The 21,389-nt window shown below is 38.3% G+C and overlaps 1 protein-coding gene across 1 annotated transcript; it reads left to right on the top strand.

Moving 5' to 3' along the window:
• The first annotated feature begins 17,779 nt into the window (after positions 1-17,779).
• Positions 17,780-19,655, top strand: LOC117907409 (uncharacterized oxidoreductase At4g09670-like). The gene is made up of 2 exons (XM_034820944.1): positions 17,780-18,349; positions 18,852-19,655. The coding sequence occupies exons 1-2, from the start codon at positions 17,879-17,881 to the stop codon at positions 19,470-19,472; spliced, it is 1,092 nt and encodes a 363-aa protein (XP_034676835.1). The 5' UTR covers positions 17,780-17,878; the 3' UTR covers positions 19,473-19,655.
• Positions 19,656-21,389: the final 1,734 nt, after the last annotated feature.

The following is a 21,389-nucleotide window of genomic DNA, read 5'->3' as shown; positions in this document are numbered from 1 at the left end:
CCCTTTCCTATATTTACATTGACATTATTGTGTGGACCTTCTCCCTCGTGTCTGCCCGTGTGTACCTCCAAATGGCTATCCACATGGTAGAACCCTAACTAGACCACATGTTACTCCTTCCATCACTGACCGGACAACCTTCGAAGCACCTAGAAACATTCTGTCCAGACTAGTTAGGCCACCTCAAATCCTCTCTGATATGCGAGACAATGGCTATCTAACACCGGAATGACTGAGGGGACTCTTCCCATCCTTACGTTTACGTCAGTAGACTAACACGTCCAATCTCATACCTTCAACAAGATTGAAGGGACGACAAGTTGTGTCATGATGCGTCGTCTGACACAGTCGTTAGCCACCTTACAGATGCGATAATTGCCCTGTCACTACTGTGCAATCATCACTACAGCATTAAGTCAATGGCCAACTCAACACTTTTGTACTCTTCCCCCATTGAGCAGTATAAAAACCCCACTGAAGCATAATTCATTAGAGAGGGGGCAACACTGTGAGTTCTCTCACCTACTCTCTTTCTCTTTCTCTAAGGGTTCCTATTCATTCCAAAGTCTGACTTGGGTTTCGGAGGGTGTGTCCGGACAACTCATCTAAACATCTTTATGTAGGGAAGCAGAAAGTCCAGATTCCAGCATTTGAACAGAAGCTTTCGCTGCCACATCCAAGGGAGGAATCCATCCTTAGTTGACCTGGTATCAATATTGGCGTCGTCTATGGGAACGAAATAAAGATGTCAACACCCTCCAGAAGTCGATCGTCGACCATGGGTAGCGAGGGCTACTTCAACTGGTGCAAAAGTATGGAAAGACGCCAACGCAAGAGCGAAAGACAAATGTAAGCCCTACTCTACAAGACAAGGAGACTCAGAGAAGAGAACGAAGAGTTACGTATTCAGGTGTCCTCATTAGGCCCTTCTCGTAGCCAACAACCTAAAAGAAAAAGCGAACGAACTCCAGGCAAAACGAGGAGGCGACATATCCTAGGAATGTAGAGTTCTCCTCTAATGAACAAGAAATACAGTATGAGGAAAGATCCCCACCAGCCTGCCACACGTCGTAAGATGAAAGCTTCGACTCCACTCACATCTTAGCAAAAATGAAACGCGATAGGAAGTCTCAGTTATCGGATGCAATGTGAGCAATGCTAGGGCCTCAGATGCCCGACATGGAGGGAAACAACATGTAATGACGGCCAAGGAGGCATGTCCTGGTCCCTCAGCTGCACCGGTCATAACAGACTGGCTCCCTCATCTGCTAATACAACAACCAATGGGGAATCTGGTCAATAAGGGTCCCCCCGGTTCTGTCAATAGGCGATTGGATGACATGCTCTCCATGTCTTTCAACCCTTACATCATCAACTACAAGCCCCCAAGAAGGTTCATGGTCCAAAAATTCTCTACGTATGATGGAACCAGCGATCCATTTGACCATATCATGCACTATAGGTAACTCATGACCCTTGACATAGAGAATAACGCCCTACTATTCCAGGTCTTTCTAGCCAACCTCCAATGTCAGGCTCTTTCGTGGTTCCACTACCTACCCATGAACTCCGTGAATAACTTCTGGGATGTATCGGAGACCTTTATGGGAAAATATATATATGCTTAGCGTAGCATAAGCAAAACATCAGTACCCTATAAAACATAAAGATGCAGGAAAATGAGTCATTGAGGGAATCTGTGAAGCGATTCAAGCAGGTTGTCCTCCAAATGGAATCTTACAGCATAAACGTTGTCCTACAAATCTTTAAAAGGAGTATATGCTCGAGTACACCCTTCTTTGAATCTCTCGCCAAGAAGCTTCCAACAACTATGGATGATTTGTTCAAGCAAGAAAAAAAATACTCCATGCTTGAGAACGACGTCTGCGCAACTACTCAGCAAGTCCTGGTCACCAATCGACCTACCAGGAATGACTCAACCAGGAGCTCTAAGACCACAAGCCAACAAAGGTAGACAGGTAAAGGGCAAGGCAGACGAAAATAGTCAAACCAAGCCGGCCTTACCCCCCTCAACATTTCATATGACAAGCTCCTCCCCATGATATGAGATCTATCTAATTTCAGATGGCCAGAGCCAATTAAGATGGATTCGGCGAAGCGGGACTGGAGTAGAAAGTGTGCCTACTATAAAGACCATGGCCACACCATGGAGCAATGCAGAAGTCTCCACTATCTAGTAGAAAGACTAGTAAGAGCTGGACACCTAAAATAGTATGTCCGCTCAGAGGGGAGGCATAGGGAGACAACCTAAGACCCGGTCACCCAAGTCCCTACAGCTTCGGCGGCCCCTAGAGTCGTAATCAACTACATTCATTGGGAGGGGGGAGGGAGGTGGATGAGAAATGCAATTCTAAACGGAAGAGGCAAAGGTTACTTTGAGCCGCCTCCGTAAGGGAGCAGGTCAGTTCCATCCGAACTGGCTTGTCTGATGGGGGCACGCGCCCTATACATAGGATAATTACATTCCCTCCAATAGACCCTAATAGGGTGTTATAGTCCCATGAAAATGCCCTAATCCTGGAATTAGGGATCAACGATTTTGATGTAAGGCGGATCTTAGTTGATCCAAGCAGCTCAACCGACCTGTTACAGATGTCCGTGTTCAAACAGATGGGGTTCCCACCATCCGCTCTAGAAAATCCCGAGCGGATAATATCACGATTCAATGGAGTTTCAACCACATCTCTAGGAAATGTTGTGCTACCCTTCCAAGCCGGGCCAGTTATCTAGAATGCGCAGTTCTCAGTGGTGGAAGACTTGTCCTCTTTCAATACCATCATGGGGCGCACATGGCTACATGGCATGAACGTCATCCCCTCTACGTATCACCAAATGGTAAGCTACCTAACTGAAGACGGACAAATCAACCTCTATGGAAGCCAGTTGGCTGCACGCCAATGTTATCAGGTAGCACGAGAGGTCGGATCCACCAGTGATAATGAGCCGCCCACGGAACCAGCGGGCGCAATGGAACAATAGAAATTACAGAGCCCCACAGAGAGAGATCCGTCAACGGCTGACCCCCTACAGACTATACATCTCTTAGAAAAAAATGATCACTTTACCTATGCCAACTCTCTCTTAACACCAGAAGAAGTGCAAGCCCTCGAAGGAGTACTTCAGTAGAACAAAGACGTCTTTGCATGGACCCATTCTGACATGCCCAGGATCTACCCATCAATAACCTTGCATCGGCTTAATGTTATACCTTTCTCATGGCTTATTCGCCAGAAGGTCCGACGCTTCCATCCGGATAGGAAAATGGTCATTCAGGCTGAAGTTGAAAATTTATTGACAGCCAGGTTTATAAGGAAAGTAGAGTATCCGAAGTGGTTGGAAAATATGGTGGTTGTCCCAAAAAATGGGGGTAAATGGCAAGTTTGTGTTGATTACACCAACTTGAATGATGTTTGCCCAAAAGATAGCTTCCCATTGCCACAAATAGACCAGATAGTCGATTCCACTATCGGTCACGGGATGTTCTCTTTCATAGATGCATTCTCCAGTTACCATCAAATTCCTATGTTCAAACTAGATGAAGAGAAGACCTCCTTTGTGACACCACACTGTGGAAGGTCATGCCGTTTGGACTCAAAAACGTTGGAGCCACCTACCAAAGGCTAATAACAAAGATTTTTAAATCGTTAATCAGCTACACTATGGAAGTATATATCAATGACATTGTGGTAAAAAGCAAAACTAGGGGTGAGCACACTCAGTACTTAGAAAAAACCTTTCGTTTGATGAAAGCATACAACATGAAGTTGAATCCGACTAAGTGCACCTCTTTGGAGTCAACACAGGCAAATTCCTAGGAAACACGGTTACACAAAAGGGGAATAGAAGTCAATTCGTACCAAATCAAAGCCGTAATGGAAACATCAGCCTCAAGTTGTAAAAATGAATTGCAACATCTCACTAGCTGCCTAGCTGCATTAGGGCGCTTCATAACCTGATTCATAGACAAATTAAGGCTCTTCTTCTTCACATTGAAAAGAGCTAACGTGACCGGATGGACAAGTGACTGTGAGCAAGCATTCAAGGAGATTAAACGCTACCTCACACAACCACCCATTTTGAGTAGTACCTAGTGAGCAACTGTACATGTACCTAGTAGTATCTGATTATGCTGTCAATGTTGTTCTATTTGACTGCGTGAAAGACAAGAAGCAAAGTCCATCGACTACGTAAGCAAAGCAATGGTTGACATGGAAACCCGGTACTCAAAAATGGAACAAACAACTTTAGCCTTAAGAAGTGTTGCGCGATAGCTCCACCCTTATTTTCAAGCCCATCAAGTGACGGTACTCACAAATCAACCACGTAGAAGCATTCTGCACAAACCTGACCTATCAAGAAGAATGCTAAGATGGATCATTGAACTCAGTGAGTATGGAATTAAGTATCAGCCTAGACTAGCGATGAAGGGGCAGGTCATGGCTGGCTTCATAGTTGAAACCCCACAAAAACTTCATCAATTTGCAGGTTTTCCCAAGAAGGGATGGTGGATATTGCATGTTGATAGAGCATCCCGGGTCTCGGGATCCGGAATGGGACTCCTCTTATAATCACCAACCGGAGAGTAGCTGGAACAGGCTATCTAGCTCGGGTTCCCAGCCTCTAATAACAAAGCCGAGTATGAGGCAATCCTAGTCGGACTAAGCCTTGCTCTTACTTTATCAGCTTCTAAGCTCGAAATACTTAGTGACTCCCAACTAGTTGTTAGGCAGACTCAAAGGGAATACAAAGCCAAGGATGAACGCATGGCTCGGTACCTTTCAAAGGTATGAACTACCTTGGACAAATTAAACAAGCGGGTCATCAAGAGAATCTCTCGCATAGAAAACGTACAAGCTGACGCCTTAGCTGGAATAACTGCTATCCTTCCTATAAATGAAACAATATTATTGCCCGTCTACCTCCAAGCTGCATCGTCAATAGCAGCCGCACTTGTATGCAATACCAATGAAACAGGCATTGATTGGATGCACGAGATCGAGACATACCTCCGGATAGGAGATCTACCTAAAGAAAGCAAGCAAGCTCACAAGATCCGAATACAAGCCTCCCACTTCACTCTGATTGAGGATAGCCTCTATAAGCGATCTTTTGGAGGACCATACCTCAGGTGCTTAAACGACATGTAGGCATAGTATGTATTGGTTAAACTACATGAAGGTGTGTGTGGCAATCACATAGGGAGATGTACCTTGGTGCATCGAGCTCATTCGCAAGAATACCATTGGCCTACCATGAAACAAGACACTGAGAACTACGTCAAGAGGTGTGATTGATGCCAAAGGTACACCTCCATTCCTCGCATGCCCCCTAAAGTCCTCAATCCAGTCACGATCCCTTAGTCGTTCACACTTTAGGGAATGGACATAGTTGGTCGCCTACCTGTCGCAGCTGCACAAAAGAAGTTTCTGCTTGTAGTCACTGACTATTGTAGAAAATGGGTAAAAGTAGAGGCTTATTTCAGCATCAAGGATAAAGACGTTTCCAAATTCGTCTGGAAAAACATCATCTACCAGTTCGGAATCCCGTGGGCAATTGTAGCTAATAATGGGCCACAATTTGACAGCATCACCTTCAAAACCTTTTGATTGGAGCTAAAGATCAAAAATCTATACTCCACTCCACATTACCCTCAAAGCAATGGGCAAGTAGAGGCAACGAACAAAACTTTGCTCTCTGTGCTAAAGAAAAGGTTGGAAAAAGCCAAAAAAATGTGGGTGGATGAACTGCCCGGAGTCATATGGGCCTATCGAATGACACCCGAACGACCAAAAGGAATTACTCCCTTTGCTCTTGCCTATGGGATGGATGCAGTTATCCCAATGGAGATAGGCATGCCCACAGCCCAGACAATCATGCAGGGCCAGAGAGACGAAATTCAAGAACTTGAAAAACACTTAGATTAGGCAGACGAAGCAAGAGGGAACGCAACTATCCGAATAGCATCCTATTAGCAAAGAGTTATAGCCCATTACAACAGAAAAGCCCGACCATGTGCCTTTAGGGCTGGGACTCTAGTCGTCAGAAGGGTTTTCTAAAACACGGTTGAAAAATGAGTCGAGAAACTCTAAGAAAACTGGGAAGGACCTTACATTGTATCTAAGGCTGGAGATTCAGGGGTTTACCATCTGCATACACTAGACGGAACACCCCTGATCCGCCCCTAGAATGTATCTAACTTGAAGTAATACTATCAATGAATTAGACTTAAAGAAAAAAGATTCAGCACGAAGGCACAAGTAAAATAAAACGAGTATGTATTATAACTGGAAGGTGTCATTACATAATCAAAATCCGAATAGAGCAAGATGAAAGAAAAAACTGCAAAAGAACAATCAATGCCCATCAGAGGGACCAACTGTATCCGAATCTTTGTTTCCTTGGGTAGGACCACAAACTGTGGCATCCTTTTCGTCAAAATGATAGCTAGGGATATCACGAGCAATGTAGTTCTTCCTCATGCAGCATTGGTAGCCGAACAAGAACATTTCATCAACTTGTTTATGATAATCCTCCTCCAGATCCTTCTTTTCAGCAGCAAACCCCGCTTGGAGCTCCTCTAACTCCTTCTTTTGGGCAGCAGAAGCCGCCCGAAGTTCCTCCACCTCATTTCTCAATTGGTCTCTCTCCTATCCCGTTTCCTTGCACTTGGCCTCTACAACCTCATTTTCCTCTTTCATCCGACACGCCTCGGCCTTCGCCGTCTTTCTTCTCTCTTTCGCCTCTTTCAGCAACCTACCTACATCAATAATGGCTATCTGAGCGGCAACCAGGTCACACTCCGTCTTCTCAAGTTGAGCGTGGAGTTCCTTATTGCTATCCAATCATTGGGTAAGAAATGTCCTCATGGACTCTACCACCTCCAGCCGTTTGAAGAGCGAGTCTCATTGCTACATCAAGTTGCGAATAGCAACCACCCCCTAAAACAACATTGAATTGGGTGTCAGAAGTCAGACATTAAGTAAACTTGAGTAAAGAAGAAGCAAACCTTACCACTTTCGTCGTCTCAACGGTAGTGTACTGTTTCATCGGATGAATACACCAAAAAATAGATTTCGGAGTGTCGTGGGGGAGGTGAGGCACGATAGTTATGGGAAAATCGCCAGACATGTCAACAAAATATCGACGAGTGAGCGGAAAGAAGGCATCTATGCTTGTTGCAGGGGGCTCAGGCATAGTAAAACAAGGAATTTGCCTCAATAACGTCGTTATCTCCTCCCAGCTAGGAGATTTGATCAGGGCGTCTTTGTCATTAATATCGTCACCCAGAGTATGACCTATAGGGGTCTTGTCTTACACCAGGCAAACGTCATTCTTAGTAGAAGAACTCACAACCAGTTTTTGCCCGTACCTAGCAATGTCAGATGGGGACACCTGCGCCATAGGAGCATCCAAGACCGACTCCTCATGAGAAACCTTTGGGCGAGTCCTCTTAACAGGCGGATGAGCAGTCGAAAGTGCTTCAGAAAGCGCTTATGTTGCTTCTCCTTAAAACCGACCCTCAGGTTTAGAGTCATTTCTTCTTCTTCTTCTTCTTCTGGCTCTATGATGATGCAAGGCACCACTAGCTCAAGCTCCTAGTTCGAATTGGCCCCCACGAAAGACGATTCGATTGAATCCTGTTTGGTGCCGACCTCTATAGAGAGCAAAGGAGAAAAATGGGACAAAGATAAGTCCAAGGCCTTTCCAATAGGTCGAAGAACGGACTTCTTCTTAGTAGGAGGGTGAGTAGTAAAGCTAGTGGCTAGACGACTTACGCCTGGAGCCTGTCTCAGAGTCCCCTCCTAACGCTTTTTCTCTCTTTGATTGAGTCGGTCTTACATTGCCTTCGCATCTACCACCCGAGCTTCCTCGTAGAAAGGAAGGTCCCTCAGTACATGATGCTCTCTAGACACCAATACTTTAGGCGCAAGACAAGAAAGAATGGGGAGAAAGTATGGCTGAGGTTCCCGGACCACTGATAGCAAATTCCGATCAGTCAAGAGAGTCTGACGATGACGCTCGCTGGTATAAATCACAAATAGTTTGTTGAGCTGATCAAAGGATGCTTTCTCGACCCACTCCACAAGTCGACCTCTCTTCTTCTTCCCTATAGCAAACAAATAAGTGAAATCACTAGCAAACCCTTAAATTGGTTAAACTACAAGGATAAGGCAAAAAGAACTACAACCTATTCTACCCGAGATCGCCAACGAACAACACGGTTCAAACTCTCAGCCCGGATGCTCGATTAAACCAACATAGGGACCCGAAATAACAACGTGCCCCTTAGTCGTGCCCTTGGGGGAGTCCAGAATCCCTGCCACCAATTGAAGGGACGGGATATGAGCGGACAAGCTAAATATCCCTTTCCGACTCATTTTGACAGTATAAATAATGAGAACCTCTAGTAAAGAAAGGTCCAAGTGGAACAACATATTTAAAATGCTACACCCCATCAACACTCTAACATCGTTCGGAGAGAGGAAAAACAAAGGAATCTTCGTGAAATGAAGAAACTACTTAAAAAACGAAGGAAGAGGAAAGCGGAGCCCAACATTGAATTTATCCTTGCTGAACGTAACGACATTAAAGGATTCCTTCTCGGTAGGCATAGGGCTACCATCCATCAAGCGTATAGAAATGCCATTCGGTACGCGAAAACGCTCCCTAAACTCCCGCTTAGAAAGGAGTTCGATAGGCTTTTTTGAATGATCACTATCGATGCCTTCTCTTGTCCGACCACCTTTCTCGCCCTTACCAGCCGCACTGGTAGATGCAATACCCCCTCGCATTGACATGCTAAGGCAATGGACCGAGTAAGACTTGCACGACACAATGGTCAGACATTAGAAAGTAGTTACTTGGCCCTCCTGCTCATAAGCAGTACTTCAGGTGTACAGCGAACAACCTACATAGGCCCATGGCCCACAGTTAGGCAGAACTCTTGGCACGACCTACAAAGCAAGCCCTAACCAAGGCTCCCTCTAACCATGCTCCACAGAGGCCTTAAACCAAAAAGGCTAAACAATAGTCCTAAAAAGCCAACCCAAAAAGGAAAAAAGGCCCTAATCTAGCAAACGACGTCGTTCGAACCATCGGCATTGACTCCCCTTCCCAGAAAGGCACAAAATCACTGCTTCCTATCCTCAGCAACGCCCATATTGAGCCCAGAAAAGCCACAAACAATCTCAATAGCAACAAAATGCACCATTAAAAGTAAATAAACTTATGCGAGAGATTAATGGCTTACCTAAAACCAGAAGAAGCACCGCTACCATAAACGAACGTTCACCCTAAAAACAGAACTGCTACAAACGACGGAACCACCGAGAAGATAGATGGCCACCAGAGTTGCAATAAAGTAGAACGCAGGAGCCGTTAGAAAAAAGCGAACAGTAGGACAACAGGAGGGCGGCGACTGGAGTTGCAGAGTGCGAATGAGATAATGGTAGAAAGTGAGAGTAGGAAACATCCAAAAGCTATTCCCAAAGGTCTGGGGTCCTCTATTTATAGAGAATAAAAAACCCTAGGGATCCCAAAAAATAGGTCGTCGGGGAACACACCCTGAAATGACACGCCGCCTAACAAAACGCCTCGGTGGAAACGCCCCTCATTTAAATGACTGACATGTGTCTCACCCACATTGGGGGATTCCAGTGGGTATTTTTAACCCATCCACCTTTGCTTGGGCATAAGTGCACTTGCTAAAGGGGGCATTGTGGGACCTTATCCCACATGTCTACCCACGTGTACCTCCACGCGACTGTCCACATGGTAGAACCCTAACTAGACCACATGTCACTTCTTCCATCATTGATCGAACAACCTTCGAAGCACCTGGAAACATTCTATCTAGACTATTTGGGCCACTGATCGGACCGCATCTTCCTGGCAGCCCCAAATCCTCTCTAATATGCGAGATGATGGCTATCTGACATCGGAATGACTGAGGGGACTCTTCCCATCTTTACATCTATGTCAATAGACTAACATGTCCAGTCCCATACCTTTAACAGGATTGAAAGGATGACAAGTTGTGCCATGATGCGTCGTCTGACACAACCACCAGCCACCTTGCAGATACGATGATTGCCCTGTCATTATTGCGCAATCATCACTACAACATTAAGTCAATGGCCAACTCAGTACTTCTGTACTCTCCCCCCATCGAGCACTGTAAAACCCTCATTGAAGCATAATTCATTAGGGGAGGGCAACATTGTAAGTTCTCTCACCTACTCTCTCTTTCTCTCTCTAAGGGTTCCTATTCATTCCAAAGTCTGACTTGGGCTTCGGAGGGTGTGTTTGGACAACCCATCTGGACATCTTTGTGCAAGGAAGCAGAAAGCCCAAATTCCAACATCTGAACAAAAGCTTTCACTGCCACATCTAAGGGAGGAATCCATCCTCAGTTGACCTAGTATCAACAATTGTAATAGCATTTTTTTTTCCTTATGCTTCCAAATCAAGTTAAAGATGGGTTTTTGTGTATAATAACTTCCCCCAAATCCCTACCCCATAAAACTAATAGATTAAGGAGAGACCATTTACCAATGGATTTTTTTTTCTTCTTTCTAGATTGTTCATCATACACGAAGGGGTGACAAATTCCATGTTGGTTCCAAATGTGCTCTTTCTCTAATTTTGGATTTAGAAAATTAGGTCTAATTTAGAAGGGTTTTAACCTAATCGTTTTTAGATTTAACAACATGATTAAGTTGAGAAAGGGAAATACAAGAACATAGAGAAAACCCTTTTGAAAACGTGGAGAATAATCCTCTCTTTTTTTTCTTCTGAATAGTACAAAAAATAGGTGAAAACATCTTCAAGTTGTTCTCAAAAAATGAGGTCCAAAAAACATAAAAAAAAAAAACACGGAGAATAAAAACACCATTCCTTACCAAACATGTTTTTAGTTTTTAAATAATAAAAATAAAAAACACTTCCCAAATAGGCTCATATTTTCCCATTCATTTATTTAAAATCCTTGGAAATGAGGAGGAAGATGCAAGGAAAAAAATAATCCACTAATGCATGGAATGGCCAAAACAACACATAATTTGAAGATGCTCACTTGCTACATCATCTCAATGAATCCCTCCTCATCAAAGCACATTAAATAAGAGTTGATGACCATTATTACAACGAGGGGATATTCCCCACTATTATAGCAATGTGTTTTTATATGGATGAAAACAAATCCATCCCTTCTATAGGACAACCTCATATTAATAACTTCAGGGTATGACCCCTCATTAGGGTTGAAACAGCCAAATTTATTCATTCATAATGGTTATTGCTGAGATGTAACAAGCACCATTAAGTAATTTGATGATTTGAAGTAATCAATGATCCCATTAGTAATCCCCTTCTAATTGATTCCTTAGAAAAGGTAAGAATTCTACCTTATGGAAACCATAAAAAGGAAGCCATTTCCCGAAGTAATGTAAGTAATCAATCACTCCCTAGCCATTAAATCCCTCTTACTCAAAATCATGGTTGACTTGATCATTTGAGAGGAATCAACTTAAGCAACCCTCCTCTTTCCCATTGTTATCCTTGTAGATGAGTAATGCTCAAGTCTAGAGTTGAAAGAGGATGAAACAATATTATTATTATTATTATTATTATTATTATTATATTAATGGGTTTTTTTTTTCATATATTTATATGTGATATATTTAAAATTTTAAATATTTTAAATTCTCTATTCCATGTTTATGAAGAAATATACAAGAAAACTTTATTAATTTTATATTTACTTTTCTTTTTCATTTTTATCTGTTATTTTTTTTACCCGTGTTCCTCAAACTTTTTCGAGAAGTAAATAGAACCTTAATTAATAAGAAAACTTTGAACCCAATCTTTCAATTATATAAATTTATGTAAAAGGCATTATTATTATTATTATTATTATTATTATTATTATTATTATTATTATTACTATTACTATTTTATCATGTGGTTAAATCTACAAATCAAATGTTTTTCTTAAAGAAAAATGAATCATGGAGAGAACATTTTTACTAGCCTTCATTCATATTCTTATACTAACAATCAATGGCGTACCAAAACCATGTGTACTTTGGTAAATATTAGCTAAGAATGGGATGTAGGTGGGTTGTGAGAATCAATTTTCTATTTTATACTTATGAAGCACAATTTTTTTTTATTAATCATTTGTTAAATTAGATCTATTTGAGAGAGTGAAGAAGGAATTTAATTTGTCCTTAAGTGAGAAATTTCAAAAAAAAAAAAAAAAAAAAACAAAAACCAGAGAAGTATTTGACTTAATTAAGTAATACATATTTAATTAATAAATGGGCCGTTATAGGTCAGCCCAATGCATCTCCACTAGCCCAGCTCGCCATACAAGCTTGTGTGATTGTGCATGCACTCGGGTTTTGTTCTGAATGTTATCTCTGACTAATGTGGGACTGACATACTACTTCTTATATGTTACTATGTAGCAGATAATATGCATACATATATTTATATTATAATTAGATTCTTTACTCATATATAATATGCATTAATTATAATAAAATTGTTGTAAATTTATTTTAATTATGGTGTATTTTATATAATAATTGAATAAAAATAAATATAAATTAATTTATAAATAAAATTATCAATATTTTAAAATAAAAATATTTATATTTGCATTATCATTTCTTTTATATCATTGAATTCATTTGAATACATTTAAATTACATAAATCTATATAAAATTTACTTTTAAATTCTGAATATTATTATTCAATGTCATAATTATATCATACATATTAATTTCTTTATCAAAATAACCTCAAAATGCCTATTATTACTTTTTAAATTATTTCTTAAAATCTTTCTTAAATTTTTATAAATTTTGATCAATTTCTATCTCTTTGATATTTTATATCAAAAATTCCACTAATATATTTTGATATATTTGTAAAATTAAGTTATTGATATATTCGTAAAAATCAGTATTTTCGTTATTACAAATGATATCCAAATGGTGCAATAGACATTGACTAATATATAATTTTGTTCGATTTAAAAAAAAAAAATATATATATATACTGACATAAATTACATGAATCTCCTTTCATATCAATAGGTGCATGTATCTTTATCTTAAGCTATAAATACATGAAATTAAGTTGTTTTATTTGCTTTGTGAAGAATATAGGAAATAAGTGTTCACAATTTAAATATTTTTGTTAAAATCTTTTTGAAATTTTCTTTTCAACCAAGAATCTTATTTATTTATTTTGTATAAGATTTATGCTCTTACTTTATGGTGATCTTTTAAAATCCACAGGAAGAATAAGCATTTTGAAAGTTGTTATTATCTTTTAATTGAAATATATACGCATGTTCAATTTTAATTTTTAATTTATATTTATAATTTAAAATAATAATAATAATAATTACATTTATAATATAATAATATGATGGACTAATGATAATATTGTATATTTATATTAATAATAAAAATGACAATATAACGTGAACGAAGGGGGGTTGCACTGGGTGCGGATGTCTGCCTTCACGTGATTGCAGTGGAGCAGATACATGCAGAAGGAGACCAAGCAAAAGGGGGCGGAGCGGCGCACAACCCTTCCGTCTTTCTCTGGAACCAACTCCAGCCAGGAAAGAAAACAGAGGATGGCCCACCACTTATTTGGATTTTTTGACCGCTTCAACGCACTTCCACTAGCAAAGAAGAACCCACCCGCCTTCTTCTGCAAGGGAATCTCCACAATCCAGCTCCCATTCACGGCCTGTCCCCATGCAGCCTTCCTCTCATCGAAAACCCTCTCCTTCAGCCGGCCTTCAACCCCCCGCACTCCTGAAACCATCCTCCACAACCCTCAACCTTTCTCCCCATAACATCTGCTTCACTACTTACATCCTCTCCAAACCACTCACCATCCCACCTCCCCTATAACATCGTCGCTCTCACCAAAAATGATCACCACAACAGCCCCCCATACACGGCCTGTATCCATCCCTCTTTAACCCAATCCCACATCACCTTTATACCCGTCTCCACGGCCTCACCAACCTCGCCACAAAGCTCACCCCTTTCTCCACAAGTACGCCTCGACGCCGGCCGTCACCTTGGTAGACCCCTCTCTTAACCATTCCACCCTTTTTATTATGCTTTCCTAATGCATGCAGTTGTAGACTTGTAGTATTTACCCTGCCTTTGTCCCATCCATGCATATAGTTTGCACATGGAGTGGCTCTGGGCTTACTTACGTGTGCTTTTCATTTTGTTTGGTTTCTATGGATCTCTCCTTTACTTCTTTATTATTATTTTCTTTTGAACTGTCCGTGTTGGCTTGGTTCCCTCTCTAAGTTGCCAACTTCCTTAGATGTGGCAACGTGTGAGAAATGGTGCCATCGATGAAGTTGATCTTGTTTTTCATTGTTAGCTAGAGCCATATGCATGGCACGACCCCAAGTATTGTAGATCAATTGATGAGAGACAAGGATGAGACTTAGATATGGTCTCCATTATGAAGGAAGAGTCGTCCATAAGTACTAAATTAGAAGTTTTTACGATTGAGCGATTTGTGACGTTGCTCTGATACCATATTAGAAATAACAGAGGAATTTGAGAAGAAAACCCTTCTTTATTGAATCCACAAGATTATAGAAAAAAGAAAGAGAAGGAGCTCATATAAGTGGCTCTAACAAACCCATAACTAGCTCTCTTACTCTAGCTCATCCTATAGTTAAAAAACTCTATCTTAATAATTGAGGTCGATTTGGTTCAGTTTAGATCGTTGGTTGGATGCAAGTTGATTTTAGTTTTAAAACAAATTAAAGCAAACTTAATTTTGAAATTCAAACTATATTTTAATTTTTTAGTCCAAAATAAAATGAATACATTTAAAATTTATTTAACCATAGTTAAAGAACAATGAGTTACTTTAATAGAGTCTAATATAAATAAAATTCGTAAAACACTGAATATTTATATATAAATCCTACAATATCGATTTGGTTTGGTTTTTATTGTTGAAGATAAAAAACCGAAAATTGAATCGATAAAGTTAGTTTTGAAAATTTTTAAATGGAACTGAATTTTATGGTTTTTGATAAGTGACTATCATTTTCTATATTCAAAAATAGAAAATAAAAAGTGTAACAAACAACACTTTAATTTTATATCTTTATTTGTATTTTAAAGTACAAAGTGCTAATGTTGATCATTTAACCTTTACCATGAGGAGAAAATGGAACCCGACCAAATTGAAATAATATTAAATTGGATTGATGAATACGAGAACCGAACCATATCGACCCAAACCGAAAAATGTCTACCCTTAATTTGAATGATGTTTGGATTAAGGGTAATTTGTGCCCAATTTGAACCTTCTTTATTATTTTAATTAGTGATATAATTTAAATTTATATTTATATGTACAAATAGTATTTTATTTTGCATGTTTTTAAAGATTATTATTATTATTATGCAATACATATTATACTCGAGTCAACACATGTAGACTCGATCTGATCCAAGACTAATCTAATTTGATCATCAAAGCTTGGTTTAAGGATTGAAGGAGAGGGTGTGAGAGAGATCAAGTAAAGTTTGGGTAAGAAATTTTGATGGTGTGGGCTTGTATTGGGCCTATTTACCGGTTTAGCCTAGTTTGAGCCCATTGGACTGGGCTGGGCTGCTGGGGATTTTATTGGGTGTGTTATTGGGCTTTAATGTTATATGTTTTGGGCTTTCGCTTTTGAATGTTCATTCATTTATTTTGTCCACATTTTATATCACACGAAATATTAGTGTCTTTTGATATAGCCTTCTATAATTATTATATTGTAGTTGCATCTATATTATTTATTAGAGATTTTTGCTGCCTTGTCAACCTCCTCCCTCAACTCTACCCTAACTATATTTATTAGATATTTTTTTTCAACCTTCTCTATAATTGTTTATTGTTTTGATAGGCCAAAAAAGATTAATATATTTTCTATTTTTAATTTTTAAAAATAAAAATATTGTATAAAGTATAAAAATTTTAGTGCTAAAAAACAAAAATTTACCTTGTATTCTTTTAAAAATTGATTCTTTGTTTTACTTTTGAAAATTTTAGAAAGTGTTTTGAAAATAAAAAACAGTGTTTTTATATAATTTTTTATTTTTTAAAATTAAATATAGGAAATGTAATCCAAACAATATCCTCGGTGATGTTACAATTTTTTTAATAATAATTCTCAAATGAAAGCCGTATTTGTTGTAAATGGTGTGGAGAATGACCACTACATTAATTATGGAATTAAAATGTCAAATGGAAGGGTTATTTATGAAAGTCATTTGGAACACCTATAAAAAGGCTTCCAATCTATTGTAGAAGACCCATCCAGAGCTCTTTAATAACTTACATTTTTTTCGTTTTATAACACTTATAAATTTACTTTTAAAAATACATAATTTTTAAAAATTGCTTACAAAATTTAAGGCATTAACAATTTTTACAATCTTTAATTTTAAAATTACTTTTTGTAATTTTTAAGAAGAGTAGGTAAAAATAATATTTTTTTGTAAAACTTGTTAGTTGTTCCTATTTTTAGTATACGACAAAGGAAAGCTACATGGGGTCCACTTGGCACGTGCCCCTGTTGCTTCATCTTCTTCGTTACCCCTTCGTGCCCCTTAAAGATCACTCAAATTGTTAATTTTTAGGTTCATGAATCATCTATTTTGTGTTATAAATAATGATTTATTTATTTGATTTTCAAAGAATTATTTGTCTTAATGACCCTTGATTTTTAAAATATTTATTGCATTATATATAATATTTTTTTTTGTTAATAATTAGGATTATTTAATTAAAATGATTAATGAAAATTAAAATTTTAAAATTTAACCTTCTGTCATTTTTTTTGTCTTATTTTAACAAAAATATTTTTATTATTTTCTTGTAAAAAATAACTTCTTTGAAAAACTATAAATAAATACTTGAAATGATAAAAAAATATTTATATAAAAAAATAAGGTTCTTTTCAAATAAAAACATGAGAAATGTTAAATTTATAATTTGAGAATTATTTCATATTTTTTAATCAAATATTTCTGATAATTATTGAGTTAATGGTAATTTGATTTGCCTCAAAAATATATTGTGCTTTTTGTGCTTTAAAATTATTATTATTTTTTTTAAGATTTAGCGGTTTGAAAACATCTTTTAAAGCAAATGTTCCAATTAGAACTATTCTTTTTGCCAATTTAACAAAAATTTTAACTTTTTGAAAAATTTTTAATTTGAGGAATATTCCAAGAAAAGATTTGAAAATATAAAATTGGCTACTTTGAGTATTCTATATGTTCACCACCTATATTCCAAAGCATATATAATAACAGATTAAGAATTAATTACAAATATAAAAGCCCTTTAAGAATAATAATAGAATTTTTAAAAAAAGTATTATTAACGAATATTTTAATTTTTATATTTATAATTACTTAAATATTTCTTTTTAATAGTTTACTGTGCCCAAGAAATCTTCCCTGTCACGTTGTTTGAGACAAAATATCGGATTCGTCGGAGCCACGAAAAGAGACAAGAACAGTGTTGGCATTAAAGATGATGCAAGGAACAAAAAATAATAATAAAAAAAATAAAGCAGATAAAGATAAAAAATAAAAAAATAAAAAAATAAAAATACATATATAGAATAAAAATCTTCCATTAAGAGTTTTCCTACTTTTTCCATTCTTCTCAAATTTGTATGAAATAATAAATATGAATCTCTCTTCTCATGTTGTGTATATCTTATCCTAAAATCTAAGTTCAGCAGTGGCCGGCAACACCCACCTACCCTCTCCCCGGCACTGAAAAACCATGGCGGAGACACCCATCCGATTGGGAATATTGGGTTACGGCGAGATATCGCGAAGGCTATCCAAGCTGTCCAAGGCCATTGCTCTTGTTCCCAACGCCACCCTCGTTGCCATCGGCAGCCGCCGGATCCACAAGGCAACAGGGATCACGTCGGCTGATGGATTCCCGTCGTGGGTGAAGATGTACGAGAGCTACGAGGCGGTGCTGGACGACCCGGACGTGGATGCGGTGTATGTCCCTCTTCCGGCCAAGTTGCAGCCGAAATGGGCGGTGGCGGCCGCGGAGAAGAAGAAGCACGTGCTTCTGGAGAAGCCTGTGGCGCCGGATGTGGTGGAACTGGACCGAGTGTTGGCGGCGTGCGAGGCTAGTGGGGTGCAGTTCATGGACGGTACGTTGTGGATGCATCACCCTCGGACGCCTGAGATGAAGGAGTTCATCTCCGACACGCAGCGTTTCGGCCAACTCAAATCGGTAATAGTGTTTAGTTTTTTTCCTTAAATGATCATTAATCATTATCTTATCATCTGCTGAGATCGGAGGTCTTTTATATATATATATATTTGAATAGATTATTTCACATTCAACCATCATTTGATTCCTTACTGTAATGCTTAAAATAAAATAACTTTCTCTGATTCAAAAGTAGTACAGTCTAAGTCTAATTTTCCTTTCAAGTTCTCATATATATATATATATATTTCATAGCAAAAATAAGAATTTGTGCTTTGTATTACAAAAAATTGTGAGTGATATCAGAAAAACCATTCACTCGTATGTTTAAAGTAATGATTTTAAAAATATTTTAATAATAAAAGTAAGCATTTACAAACGATTTTCTTTTTTTTTTTGGTATGTCACTTTTTTTTTTTTTTTTGTCTTCCTAAATTCATTGTTCTTTTAGCTATTCTCCAGGTTTGTATACTGGGGTTGGTTCTTCTTTGAAAATGATCATCTAATCATACTGGTGCCTCAGATACACTGCTGCTTCACATATTATGCTAATCCTGAGTTTCTGGAGAATGATTTTCGCCTTAAGCCCGATCTTGATGGTCTTGGTGCTCTTGGTGATTGTGGGTGGTACTGCATTAGGGCAATCCTCTGGGCTGCTGACCACCAACTGCCTAACTCGGTCACAGCTCTGCCTGGGTCCGTCTTCAACAACGCCGGAGTACTTTTATCCTGCGGAGCTTCTCTAGATTGGGCCGATGGCAAAGCAGCAACCTTCCATTGCTCGGTCCTATCTAATCTGACCATGGAGATAACTGCTACGGGAACCAAGGGAACTTTGCAGCTTCATGACTTTGTTATTCCTTTTAAGCACGACACTGCATCCTATTCTACTGCTTCGGAGTCTTGCTTGGAGGAGCTTTCGACAGGATGGAAAGCAAGGCCGAGTGAGCACTCTGTCGCAAACGATCTTCCGCAGGAGGCCCTGATGATGCGTGAATTTGTTGGTTTGGTTGCGGGTATTAAGCGAGATGGTAAGGAACCTAATAACAAGTGGCCAGCTATGACTAGGAAGACACAACTCGTACTAGATGCTGTCAAGGCCTCCATAGAGAGAGGTTGCGAGGCTGTTGAAGTGGGTTCATAAGTTGATCAAACAAATCATGCTTCTGCTTGTTTTCATATTAATCATCAAACTGGTTTCAACTCATTGTGTTCTGCTCAATAAAACAAACCTATTTCTACGTTATTGGAACATCCGTTCAAAAGGCTTACCGGTCATCACTCCTTTGTAAAAAGGTTCATTAATTGGAGGGTGTTTCTCAAAGTAGATCCCAGGATCATCTAAGATTTAATTCAAAATTAATTTGTTAGATGTTAAATTCTATAAAGTAAATCAAAGCAAAAGTAGAAAAGAACATAGTACGAGATTCATGGAATTTTTTTTTTTTTTAATTTTAAAAAAAGAAAAGGCAATAAAACACAAAACTTAGATTGAAGGTATTCTGATGAGATGTGAGCACAATTAAGGTTCTCATAGCTACTCAAAGAATATTTTTTTTTTGAACAAAAGTTCACTGACAAACTTTTTGAAACTTTAGTCAAATTAAGAGAATTAGGATCTTTGATTGGTCTAGCAAAGGCTAGAAAAATTACAAATGTTAAGCCTTACTTGTTCGGTCACATAACTTGATCAGTAGATAAATATTTCATTTGGTACCAAAGAAGGGAAGATTTCTGTGATTCTTTGTCATGGGCATGCAAGTCATGCTGTTCATGAAGATTCTACATTTCTTCTCTTGTCTAATGCATGTTGCAAAGCTGTTGGAAGTGCTTATAAATACTAACCGGTCCAAGTTTATGCCTATAAACAGTTGTGGAGCAAATGGCTGTCAAAGTCGTAGGTGAGAATTGGAGGAAACTAAATAGATTAATTGGCATTGTCGTTATTCTTCCCAAATTCTGTTTAGTTTCCTCCAATATCTTATCTCTGGCCTTCACGTTTTAAGGTTTCCATGCCTAACTCTCTTACTATCCACTTTGTCATAATGGTCATGTATGAATAGATATCTCCCTTCTCCCGTGCAATTCTCTCATGTTTACAGTTTGTCCTTCATTTGCATGTAATTTCAGCTGGCATGTTTATATAAATTGAACTTCTTCAGCAAACACAAAAAGTTTTCATAGATAACACTAACTATCCTACTTTGAGCCTTAATTTGAATTTATATCCCTTCAATTAGGATAGTTATTGTTATTTATATAACTATGGGGATTGGTATGAATTTGTTAGAAATGCAATTTTTTTTCCTTATTTTGGAATATGTTTATAGGAATGGCAATGGGGTGGGTTCGAGACAGGTCGCCCCCATCCCAACCCTGCCCCGTTTAGCAAAACCAATTCCCATCCCCATCCCATTTAAAAAATTAAACGGGGTAGAGCGGGGCGGGGCGGGGAAATTCCCATACCCGCCCCGTCCCGCCCCGTTTAGTTTTTTTTTAAATTACTTTAAAAAATTTTAATTACATTAAAATAAATATATTTTATAAATAATAAAATTATTATATTTTTTTATAACTTATTTTATTAAAAAAATTTATTATTATCTATATATTTAAAATAATAAAATAAAATTTTAAATTAAATTAATTTAAAATTTTAAAATTAATTTTATATGTAAACGGGGTGGGGTGGGGCGGGGCAATACTCGAACCCGCCTCGAACCCGCCCCGGGTTAAAAAAAAAATCCCATGCCCATCCCAAACCCGTTTAATAAATTTTAACCCCGTCCCATTAGGGGCGGGACGGGGCGGGGCGGGTACCCGAAAAAACCCGCCCCATTGCCATCTCTATATGTTTAGCATCTCTTTTATATAATCATCATGTTTATTCATCTTTACAAAATTTGGATTTAATTCATTTATTTGCCAAAAAAGTTCCTAAGAGAATTTTTTGGGAAAAAAATAATAATAAATAAGGTATATAATTGGTCATATAATCGTGGTTACATATATGTTTTTTATGAAACATCGTTAACTAAGGGTATAAGAGGATTAGTGGAAC

The sequence above is a fragment of the Vitis riparia genome, chromosome 18 (assembly GCF_004353265.1).
Source record: "Vitis riparia cultivar Riparia Gloire de Montpellier isolate 1030 chromosome 18, EGFV_Vit.rip_1.0, whole genome shotgun sequence".
NCBI lineage: Eukaryota > Viridiplantae > Streptophyta > Magnoliopsida > Vitales > Vitaceae > Vitis > Vitis riparia.
This window is presented reverse-complemented; position numbering and strand designations above follow the sequence as displayed.

Bases quoted from the DNA above. Each gene is read 5' to 3' on its own strand.
- LOC117907409 (XM_034820944.1), top strand. From the start codon at position 17,879: ATGGCGGAGACACCCATCCGATTGGGAATATTGGGTTACGGCGAGATA. The intron at 18,350-18,851 runs GTAATAGTGTTT...CTGGTGCCTCAG, and splicing joins GTTTCGGCCAACTCAAATCG to ATACACTGCTGCTTCACATA.